Below are 11,953 nucleotides of genomic sequence, written 5' to 3'. Positions count from 1 at the left end.
GGATGAGGCACAAATAAGACAGCTTTATGGTAATTATAACTCTAGAGCATAAACAACAACTTTTACAGTCAAACTATTCTCCAAGTCCATGCAATAATGATGAAGCCTATCAGCTCCACACAACTCTCTCTGTCTGTATGTATGGCAGCATTAACGTCTTTACGTTTTAAGTCAAAACAAACACAGGCAACAGCAACATTGTGATTGTAAAGTTCGACTGAAAACACAGAGGCATCCATACAAAGTTTCCGATGTGAATTTCACTGCTCAAAAGAACCCAGTCATCAGCACTTTGATGGAATAAATGCCCCTTGACCCCGCCTGTCCTTGCACTGCCACTGTACACCTACAAGTGCTCCCTCAGTCTGGTCCGATGTAGAAAACTGTTATATTTGTTGTACAGACATAGAATCAATAGAGCACATGTTCTGTGTGTAGCGTCCCCGGCTGAATGATGGTCGAACTCCTTAACTGATGGTTCATAGGTTTATTAACGTTAACGTTGCTCCAATAAAACACACCTTGAACACACCGTAAGAGCTATGGAATAAACAAAAATATTATTACCAACTTTATAATGTTCATAACAAATCAAGAAACTGAAATAAATGTCCCTTTCAGACCGACAGACATGCCCTACATCGCACCAAAACAGCGTTATTGCTAGCTAAAAATACACTGCAATAAAACAATGCAAAACTATAAAAGGACATCACATTACTATTAAGCATTAAGCACAACATTAAAACAAAATTATGACAAACCTTGTGCCCTTATCAGCCAGGTGCTAAACGAAATTATTAGTAGACATTTTCTTAGCGTTTTTGAACTTTTAATTGACTCGTTTGTGCCGTGCAAACGCTGCAGATCTGCAGATTCGTCTTTTTTTTGATTTCCGGTTACACACTGTATCAAAATAAAAGCACCAACCTAAAAACAGGAAATGACGGTAAAATAAAGAAAACAAGTCAAACTTTCAAGGAGATTACTTATAAAATAAATAACTATGGAAACGAAACATTATGAAAATACACTGTGGCATATTAAAGGTCATTTACACTCCCACCAAATTATGAGTGCTTTTCAAAACAATATGGGGTACAAAGCATGAATAATTTTATGACTCAATCTGACCTTTGACCCTTAAAACTTTAGTCAATTATAATGCCCATGAAAAACTCTTCATACTGTAAAGGATATATCTGTGGAGTGAAGAGGGTGGTTAAACAGTCTCTAAAAGCAGGATCAGCTTCTGCACAGGACGTTCGACGATGGATGGCTTGCCAGAACGATGTCCCTCCTTTCCCATCTTTTGATCTCCAACACGAATCTTTACCTTTCTCACAAGTCCATCTGTATCAGTCACTGTTTCTATAACTTTGGCCAACTTCCACTCATTCCGTGGCAGATCATCTGCCTTCTCCATGACAATATCGCCGACCTTGAGGTTTCTTCTAGGAGTATGCCAGCGCTGTCTAGTAGCAATATTAAAGAGGTACTCCTTTCTCCAGCGACTCCAGAATTGCTCTGAGAGATATTGAACGTGACGCCACCTCTTACGAGCATACATGTCCTCTCTTATGAATCTGCCAGGAGGTGGTAAGGCTGTGATAGATTTCATTGTGAGCAGGTGATTGGGTGTTAGTGGCTCTGGACTCTTTGGATCACTTAGATTGTCGACTGTCAGAGGACGACTGTTCACTATAGCCATGGCCTCATAGAAAAATGTCCGCAGCGAGGAATCATCCAGCCTGCCTGGTGAGAGCGAGAGAGTGGAACGAAGAACATTCTTCACTGTTCTAATCTGCCTCTCCCATACACCTCCCACATGGCTTGAATGAGGGGCGTTCATGCTGAAATCACACTGCCTGTCAGCCAAAAATGTGGTCAGACGATTTGTATCCACTTGCTTAAGAGCCTCATTTAGCTCGTTTTTAGCCCCAACGAAATTAGATCCTTGATCAGATTTTAACTGGCGAACTGCTCCTCTTATGGCAATGAAACAACGGAGTCCGTTAATGAAGGCATCTGTTGACATGTCGTCCAACATTTCAATGTGGATAGCTCGACAGCACAGGCAGGTGAAAAGGAGGCCGTATCGCTTTTGCACTTTGCGTCCGTGTTTTGTGAGGAACGGACCGAAGCAATCCATTCCACAGTATGTGAAGGGTGGTGATGGGTCTACACGCTCTGAAGGCAGATCCGCCATCCGTTGTTCTTCTGTGACTCTCCTGAGTTTCCGACATGTAACACATTGATGCAGGTGAGCTGCCACTGCTCTATTGATTCCTGGGATCCAGTATCCATTTGATCTGACCTCATTGATGGTCATACATTTTCCTTGATGTCGAACATTTTCGTGACAATGTGCAATTATCATCTTGGTGATGGGATGATCCTTTGGTATGATCACTGGATGCTTTACTGAAGAAGGGAGGGATGCATTTTTTAACCTTCCTCCCACCTTGAGGAGTCCATCTTGATCCAGAAAGGCATCTAACTGATGCAGTTTGCTCTGAGAAGAAACTTGAGTAGTCTTACTGAGCAACTTTATCTCTTCTGGGTATACTTGTGTCTGAAGGTCCTTTATGATGATGCACCATGCGTCCTCTCGTTCCTGCACAGTGCTGTGATCTGTTGATTTATCACCCCTAGCACGACGGATGAGACGAGCAATGGCTTGAGTTGCTCTTGACCACGTAGAAAACCTTGACAAGCGATCAGAAAGACTCACTTGTTCAGATGTCCATGTGTGTAGTGTCTGAATCCTTTTGACTTCAGGATCTCCAATCTGTACTTCAGTGACGACATCTACAGCTGGGGGAATCTCCTTCTCCCATAGGAAGTGAGGTCCTGAGAGCCACCTTGATGTGAGAATCTCACTTGCATTTGAACCTCTAGAGGCAAGATCTGCTGGGTTATTGTTGGTAGAGACGTATCTCCACTGCTGGGGTGCTGTGCTGAGGTGTATTTTCTGTACTCGGTTTGATACGAATGTATGGAAACGACGTGCCTCGTTATTGATGTACCCCAAGACCACTTTGGAGTCCGTCCAGAAGTATTCATCAATATCGGCCAAACCAAGCTCCTCCTTTAGGGTGTTGCTTGCTGCGACCGACACAACAGCAGCTGTCAGCTCCAGCCTGGGGATAGTCGTGACTTTAATAGGAGCTACTCTGGACTTTCCCATAACCAGAGCACAGTGAACACCTTCATCTTCATTTACATATCTCAAGTAAGAACACTGGCCATAACCATATGTGCTTGCATCGGAAAAGTGATGTAGCTCTTTTTTAATGACTTTTCCAAAGCCGACGGGCACATAGCAGCGCGGTATGGTGATTTCCTCCAAATTTGCAAGATCATTCTTCCAGCGCTCCCATACTGGTTGCAGTTCACTGGGGAGGGGGTCATCCCAGCTTGTGCCATGCCTGCACATTTCCTGAAGCACCTTTTTCCCGGTGAGCAGAAAAGGGGCAACAAAGCCCAGTGGATCATAGAGGGAGGCTACTGTTGATAGTATGCCACGTCGTGTTGCTGGCTGGTCTTTAAGGCAGACACGAAATCTGAAAGTATCCGATTCAATGTGCCAGTGGATACCTAAGGCCCTCTCAAGCGTTGAATCGTTGAAGGCCAGGTTTGGAGCCTTCACTTCAGTAGCATGCTCCGTTGACGGAATACTATCCAGTACTGATCTGTTGTTGCACACAAACTTATGCAGCCTCAACCCACCCATAGAACAGAGCTCCTGAGCTTCCTTTGCAAGCTGAATAGCTTCATCTACGCTTGCTGTGCTGGTGACACCGTCATCAACGTAAAAGTCTTTCATGATGAACTCAGAGCCAAGGGGAAATTGGGTCTCATGATCTTTAGCAAGTTGTTTCAGTCCATAGTTGGCGCATCCTGGTGAGGATGCAGCACCAAACAGATGAACCTTCATGTGGAACTCCTGTGGGTCCGCATGCAGGTCGCCATTTTTCCACCAGAGGAAACGTAGATAGTCTCTGTCAGCTTCACACACATGGAACTGATGAAACATTTTTTCAATATCGCACATCAGTGCTACATGGTGCTGTCTGAATCTGATGAGTACACCGATTAGGCTATTCAGTAAGTCTGGGCCTGACAGAAGATGGTCATTCAGGCTTGTTCCCTTGTATTTAGCGGAGCAATCAAAAACCACACGAAGTTTGTCAGGTTTTTTGGAGTGATAGACTCCATGATGGGGAATATACCACTTCTCTCCTTTCTTTCCTTGCTCACATACTTCCGCTGCCTCACCCTTTTCAATCACCTCGTTCATGAACTTCACATAATGTTCCTTGTACTTTTCATCTCTCAGCAGCTTTCTTTTAACATGACTGAGCCGGACAACGGCTAGTTGTTTATTGTCAGGGAGGTAGGGTCTTTCTTTAAAGGGGAGTGGCATCTCATAGTGACCTTGGGTGTTCATCTGAATTCCTTCCTTTAGCACATTCAGAAAGAGGATGTCATCCTGAGACACAGCCTTTCCATCCTTACTGGTATCCTTAAAGTCAGACTCCAGAACTCTGATTGCATCAGCTGGAGTCACTGGAGGAAACTCTTTTATAACTACTCTGTGGCACATGTTGGTGATGCTTGGTGAGTCATGGTGTGGTGATGAACAACCTACAATACTCCATCCTAAGTCTGTGCGAACTGCGTAGGGTTCACCATCTCCTCCATGTATTACCTGCCGTGGTGCCAGTGCCCTTGAGCAATTGTAGCCTATCAAAAGACCAACTTCACATTCTAGCTGTGGTGGGATTTCATCTGCTATTGTGGTGAGATGATTCCAGTGCCTTGCCGTTTCACAGGTAGGAATGTGTGTTCTGTTCACTGGTATGCAGTCCTTTGTGTATGTAGGAGGGAGATCAATGAGGATGTTGGAGTAGTAACCTCTCACTCTGAGACCTGAGACCCTTTGACTGTGTATTAGTGCATCTTTACCAATCATTGTAGTTAGCTTCAGTCTCACAGGATGTGTCTCAGTTTGTAAGCTGTTGTTAACTTCCTGTTCAATGAAAACTGTATCACTCTGAGTGTCCAGAAGAGCATAAACAAGCCTTTCCATACCTGGATTACTGATGGAGGAAACCCACACTGGCACGATCATTGAAGTGTTAGCCGATGGTTCCTCTGTTTCCACGCTGAGAGACAATGTGGTTGCTGCTTCGTCTCCGCTGATCTGATTTGGAACTGGTATGGTTTTGGTTTTAGTGTAGCCGTCGTCATGTAGGAGTGTAGGATGTCTTCCTTTGCAGCTGTCACATGAGTGTCGGTGACGACAGTCTTTTGCGTTATGTCCTGGCTTCAGACAACCAAAGCATAGTCTCTTTTCTTTTACATATTTTCTTCTTTCATCCAGAGATTTTCTTTTGAACCCAGGACAGCAGTGCAGGCGATGTTTAAAGTCCTGACAGAACATGCATGGTGGCTTTAAATCTGTTTTTAACTGCTCTGGAGTTTCAGCCTCTGTAACTGTCTGTGTATGGAAAACACTGGATTTAGACTTCCTTTCCTTCAGATAATGTTTATCTACATTGGGCTGTGATGAGTGGAGGGCTTGGAATGAGGTGATAGGATTACAGGCGATCTCTGCCTCCATTAACATGAAGCCGACAAAGTCCTGGAAGTTAGGAAACTCCTGCCTGTCTTTCAAGGATTGTGTGACTTTTCGGTTCCACTGCGATGCTGCCCAATCTGGAAGTTTTTGAATCAGTTTTTGATTTTCTTCACAGTCATTCAAAATATCAAGCCCTTTAACATGAGGTATGGCTTCTTGACATGAGTGTAGGAAATCAGCAAATGTTCTCAGTCCTTCGGCATCCTTTGGCTGAATCCTTGGCCACTTTGCCAGTTTTTCTCTAAAAGCTCTCTGAATAATGAAGGGCTGACCATACCTTCCGTTGAGACGGTTCCATGCATCTTTATAAGCATTGTCATCACTTCTATAAAAGATACCATCGAGTGTCTTTCGAGCTGGACCTCCCACATACTTTCTCAGATAATGCAGTTTGTCAGCTGAGGAAATATTCCTTTTGTCTATGAGCGATATGAATGAGGCTTTCCACTCGATAAACTGGATTGGGTCACCAGTGAATAAAGATGGTTCTGGCATCGGGAGCCTGTTCAGAGTTATGCTATCTTGGACTGCTTGAGCCAGGTAGGTCACATCTGTCTGTGGAGGTGATGATGTCGTTGTGACATATGCAGGCTGCTGGATGGGAGCTGAAGACACAGGTTGCTGTAGGGACATGTACCGTTGTTCACCAATGCTGTGATCAGTGGAAAGGACACTAGCTTCCTGCATTACTTCTTTGTTATAGGTTATCAACCTAGCTCGGGCAGCTCTTATATCCTTCTCTGCCTTTAGTCTTTCCAACTCACGTTTCTGAGTTTCAAGTTCTTTTCTCTGCTTTTCCTCTAGGAGTTGAATTTTTTCCTTTTGTCTTTCCTCCTCCAATAAACCTTCATACTCTGCTTCCTTTGCTGCTAAGTCTGCCGCCGCATCTGCCCTTTTAGCAGTTACGATGGAGCTCACAGAGTTTTGGCTGGAGTGTCGACTTGAAGGTGAGGCTGTGGATCCATAGATAGAGCGAGCATAGTCTCTGTTAAGCAGCTCACACAGTCGTTGTTTTACTGCTTCACTGTCAAATTCTCCATCTATGCCTGTTATCCTTTCATATGCAATTCTAACAATGTCCCTCGTCACTGCTTCACAGGCATCAATCCGACGTCTTGTCTCACTGGATGGAGTGAGGTGATCTCTGATTTCCATATAGATGCGAATAACATCCGACATTCCTTCTTCTAGTGTGTCTATAAGAGCTGCAATCTCATTTTCAGGAATGTTTGACTTTAATTGCTCTCTAGTCTTACGTGCTTGGGTCTTCCATAGTTCATAAAAGTGAGTGAGCCTTTTCTCCTTTTTGTGAGCCTCCTCTCTCTGAAATGCAAGCATCTTCTCCGTGGGGTTCTTCTGGCGACCAGAGCGGCGAAGCGTCTCCTCTTCGCTGTCTTTGCAGATATCCATTTGCTGGTCTGAGTCGCTACTGTCTAGAGATGCTTTCATTTTATGAGTGGGTGCCACAACCTTAGACCATCACATCGAGTCTCTCCGCAGTCATCCTTGGACATGAGTGTGGTGGGACTGATGAGGTGAAGCTCTTACTGTAGCGTCCCCGGCTGAATGATGGTCGAACTCCTTAACTGATGGTTCATAGGTTTATTAACGTTAACGTTGCTCCAATAAAACACACCTTGAACACACCGTAAGAGCTATGGAATAAACAAAAATATTATTACCAACTTTATAATGTTCATAACAAATCAAGAAACTGAAATAAATGTCCCTTTCAGACCGACAGACATGCCCTACATCGCACCAAAACAGCGTTATTGCTAGCTAAAAATACACTGCAATAAAACAATGCAAAACTATAAAAGGACATCACATTACTATTAAGCATTAAGCACAACATTAAAACAAAATTATGACAAACCTTGTGCCCTTATCAGCCAGGTGCTAAACGAAATTATTAGTAGACATTTTCTTAGCGTTTTTGAACTTTTAATTGACTCGTTTGTGCCGTGCAAACGCTGCAGATCTGCAGATTCGTCTTTTTTTTGATTTCCGGTTACACACTGTATCAAAATAAAAGCACCAACCTAAAAACAGGAAATGACGGTAAAATAAAGAAAACAAGTCAAACTTTCAAGGAGATTACTTATAAAATAAATAACTATGGAAACGAAACATTATGAAAATACACTGTGGCATATTAAAGGTCATTTACACTGTGCTTGTGTTATAGTTCAGAATTTATGGAAAGCTTTTCAAAACTGGATGTCTTCCAAAATCCATAAATGTGCATTTCCTTTCCAGATGGGAGAAATCATAAAAACTAACAATTTAGGAATTTTTGGTAAATAATCTTATGATTGTAACAACATATTACAAACATGTTGATTCACCTAATCCCCCCCATGCTGCTATGTTGTGTTTTGTATTGCTCTTAAGTCTCAGTATGAATAAATAATAATAAAAAGGTCTGATCGTATTGGCTGACAGTCCGTTTTCACATCACAGTGTTACATTGTTTCTGTTTATGAGGCCTAAACAAAGGACACATAAAAGCGTCAACAACACAAGTTACACACTACAGCTTTAAAACAGTTAAACATTTTAGTTGATTGAATATTTTAAATCCCTGTGGTTCACAAAATAGAGTTGACAAATATCTAAATCAGTAACCAATAGGTCTATATCTGATTCTGATTATTCTGTCTATGAGATATAGATCTATGTCAAAGTTGACATCCTGACAGCCAATCAGATCACACTAATAAAAAAAACAAAAAACGCCTCTGAACTCAGCTGTGTTTGATTGTCCTCACGGTGACTAGAGCTTCTGGTTAGCACTGCAAAACGTTTGCTCAACTGATTTAAAACGTAAGTTTCAGTTGTCTTAGGTTGAATTGTTTATATCTCTGACTCTTGACTTTGCAAACATTTATTTTCGAAGTGTTGTGTGTCACAGTAAAAATGAAATTTGTTTGTTACCAATTGAACTATGTTAGCATGTCACACTGTGTGCTACCGGTTTATATGTGCGTTGAGATGTATCATGTATGTGTTGAAACGTTCTTTAATGTGTTTAATTTGTATTTGTGAATGTGTTGAATGTGTTTGGTAGCTTGCAAAGCTACAAGGGTTTGAGTATCATCACTGTAGATAAAGTTTGCAGTGTCTTATTGTTATTGGGATGTGTAAATTCTGTCATATTTTGTCTTTTGTGAGTGTGTGAATGTGAGTACAATATCACTAAAGAATGTGTTTTAAATGTGTGTTTTTCTCACTAAGGAACAGATGGCAGTAGGAAAATCACAGGTGTAAATAATCAAATCAACGATGGGTGAGTTATATTTTGCTTTTTCAGTTTCAGGATACATGTTGGTTCACTGCCACATGAGCAGAGCTATGATTAACACGTGTGCTTTTCTGCTGACATTTATCAAAATGCCTGCTGTGGAAAAATGGCCGATTTTCAAGTAAAAGCCTGCAAGGTACAATATTTTGTTTTAGTATTTGTGCAAATGGAAATCACTGGTTAACTTTCAAGCTTTTTATTTTATTTATGAATTTTATTTTTCTCTCATACAGGCCAGGTTTATCGCCCCGAAGATGAACCCATGAACTAAAACAAGGCTCAAGGGACCTCCTACAGGACAATCCTCATCTCGCCTGTGTGGTACAATAAAGCCGCTAAACACTCCCTCACATTCCCAGTGATCAATGCCAGCACTGAGGCACTATCCTCATCCTCTATTGAATTCTTCTGTTTTGGCAAACATGAAATAATGTGCAGGTCATCTAAGGTGTTTAGCCCTAATGTATTTTAAAATGATTAATGATTTAAGGTTTTTGATTGTTAATGTGTATTTATATACTGTATTGTAGTAACTCGGACCAAACTGTTACTTAAAATGAAGCCAAACACAATGTGAAATTTGTAATTGTTTATTTGAATAATCACGTTTAATACACTAAATTTAAATTTGAGCTTACTGTGTCCTGAGTTTCCTTGATTGTTATAGTTTGTTCCTTGTGTAACTATACATTGTCTGTACATGGATGTCATATGGCTACACAATTTTAAAATCTTCAAAATAATAGACTACAGAATTAATAACTTAATTTATCAAATCAAAAAGATGTTATTTGCCATTATTAATGTATGGGACAGTTGTGGTCAAATGGTAGATTTTTTTTGGGCATAAAAATCTTGCGTTGAACTTGACTATTGTCTAATGCTTGATTTTATGATAAGAGAAGGAACGTCAATGAAATTCAGTCTGGTGATTATGTACAGTTGTGATGTTACTGTGAATTACATTTATAGTATATTAACCTGCCTTAGAACTGCATACATTTTGCTTGTGCTTATTTTGGTCTTTCAAAATAAGTGTAATAGACAGACGAGCACATTGGGAACAGAAGAGGAAATTCTGGAACTCATGGAAACCTAAAAACACACAAATAGAATGAAAAATGGTGGTACAGTACTGCTGTAACAGTTAACTTTCCCCGGAGAGGCACAATTGTCAATATTAATCAGCGATGATGCTGTCTTGAAACAAATTTTCATTCTGTGAGGTTTTCTTCTCAGTGGCGTGGTGTCCTGTTATAATCCAGCAGACTTTCATCATAACTCTGGTCTTCCCTGTTAATGTCAATGTCGAGCGTAGTCGGGCCGAGATTGTCCACTGCATGCCTGCTGTATGTTAGTCGGCATGTGTAGCGTTACTGCTGTATTTAATATTCCATTACTACTACTCGTCTTCCGTGTCTGTCATCGTCTGCTGCTGTATAGATGTTATGATGGTGATAAGGTTTTGTTGGCATGCTAAGTTCAGAGGTGATAGTGGCTGATGGTAGCCAAACCAATCAGGCTACAGTTTTAAGTAGCCCTGCATGTCGTGAGACTTGGGCTGTCACTTTCTATTCCTTTTCTTGTCCATGCCAGAAAGTAGCACAGCACTGCACTTTGCTAAACATTCAAACATGTGAGACTTCACAGGTGGTGACAGGACCAAACTCCACTCGGAGGCTGCCTTTCACAGATGCTTCTTGGTGCTGTGCCATCACTGTAAAAGCCCCACTTCCTGCTGGTGAAACCATTAGGATGTGCTGGCCAGAGTGTGAGGGGGTTGAGGTGGGGCAGAGAGAGAGGGAGAGAAGGAGAATAGTGTGGATTAAGAAGAGGGAGATGGAGAATAAATATCACAATATTGTTGATGACATAACACTTGAAAGTATGAATTGCTATATTTTTGTGTTAAAGATATTTATATTCCCTATAATCAGTTATAAAATGCTATGTGCTATGACTATAAAACACCACCTTGAAGCTCACAAATTGGGGAGAATCCACTCTGCAGTGTTGTGGAGCAAGTCTTTGAAATGCTACCATCTCCTTGGGTTACCATTTTGTAGTTGAGCCCAGTATTTCAAATACACATAGATCAACATAAAAAATTTTAATGCCTGTGCGGGCTTGAAGCTGTAACAGAAGTATAAGACACTAAAGTGATATTTCAGCTGACTGAATTCTACATCAGGCAAGCCATAAATATCACGAATAACCAGCAAGACTTAACTTTTCCTCAGCAAACGCATTCACCCTACCCACTGCCTTCCTTGTGTTAAGATTTGTTTATATTTTCTCTTTTTAAAAAATGAGACAGATGCTGTCACCCATTTACTAGCACTTGCACTGGCTCTCATGGAAAATATAAGAGAGGCCCAGCCTCATTGAGGTCAGGCTGACATTGCCAGTGAGAGGTGGCCAAGTCACAAAACAGATGTTTGCTGTTTTTCTAAGGATGATTTGTTCTCGGCTCGATACAGGTCCAACTATATTCTCCCTCGAACAGAGTCAAAGTGGCAGGTTAAAGTGGGCAGACCAAGGGTACTACATGTGAACCAGGTGTTTTATTGTAAACGTTTGTCTGATTGTATACATGCTACAAACGCCTGCGGGTACTTTTAAGTGGCTTTATGACTCTGACAGGTGTCTGGATTTGTCTTATTTGTCTGCACCGAAGCAGGTGTGTAATAAAATGATCTGATGGATCATACGTAGGAAAGTTATGCTTATGTGTGCGCTCTCCCGAATGTGTCATCATGTGTAAGCACTGAGTATAAACAAGTCTCAGGAAGCCTCTGTGTGTGTGTGTGAGAAGCCTGCACCGCTGAGTGTCTGTGAAGGCAGTCAGGGACCCAGTAAAGGTCTCTCCACAGAAGCCATTAAGCTGTGCGTCTGTTGGAATAATGTGTTTGATTTGGCTGCACGACGGCAGCAGGTGCTGGGAGGACCAGGCTGGAGCTGCTGCTCACTGCTTGCATCTGCAGGCCACAAACCTGTCA

At 41.7% G+C, this 11,953-nt stretch overlaps 2 protein-coding genes across 2 annotated transcripts; both read right to left on the bottom strand.

Moving 5' to 3' along the window:
- Positions 1-444: 444 nt before the first annotated feature.
- Positions 445-2,613, bottom strand: LOC131473612 (uncharacterized). Its single transcript, XM_058650960.1, has 2 exons — positions 765-2,613; positions 445-540 (listed from the first exon to the last, which is right to left on the bottom strand). The coding sequence occupies exon 1, from the start codon at positions 2,378-2,380 to the stop codon at positions 1,223-1,225; it is 1,158 nt and encodes a 385-aa protein (XP_058506943.1). The 5' UTR covers positions 2,381-2,613; the 3' UTR covers positions 445-540; positions 765-1,222.
- Positions 2,449-7,814, bottom strand: LOC131457006 (uncharacterized). Its single transcript, XM_058625756.1, has 3 exons — positions 7,527-7,814; positions 2,570-7,302; positions 2,449-2,478 (listed from the first exon to the last, which is right to left on the bottom strand). Exons 2-3 carry the CDS (start codon positions 7,094-7,096, stop codon positions 2,449-2,451), a joined length of 4,557 nt encoding a protein of 1,518 aa, XP_058481739.1. The 5' UTR covers positions 7,097-7,302; positions 7,527-7,814.
- Between the last annotated feature and the right edge of the window lie 4,139 nt (positions 7,815-11,953).

The sequence above is a fragment of the Solea solea genome, chromosome 1, assembly GCF_958295425.1.
Source record: "Solea solea chromosome 1, fSolSol10.1, whole genome shotgun sequence".
In the NCBI taxonomy this organism is placed as follows: domain Eukaryota; kingdom Metazoa; phylum Chordata; class Actinopteri; order Pleuronectiformes; family Soleidae; genus Solea; species Solea solea.
The sequence above is the reverse complement of the archived record's forward strand: the minus strand, read 5'-3'. Positions and strand labels throughout refer to the sequence as shown.

Excerpts from the sequence above, each read along its gene's own strand:
- LOC131473612 (XM_058650960.1), bottom strand. The coding sequence starts at position 2,380 with ATGATAATTGCACATTGTCACGAAAATGTTCGACATCAAGGAAAATGT.
- LOC131457006 (XM_058625756.1), bottom strand. The coding sequence starts at position 7,096 with ATGAAAGCATCTCTAGACAGTAGCGACTCAGACCAGCAAATGGATATC. Across the intron at positions 2,479-2,569 it reads TAAAGGACCTTCAGACACAA|ATGGACTCCTCAAGGTGGGA; the intron begins GTATACCCAGAA and ends TTCTGGATCAAG.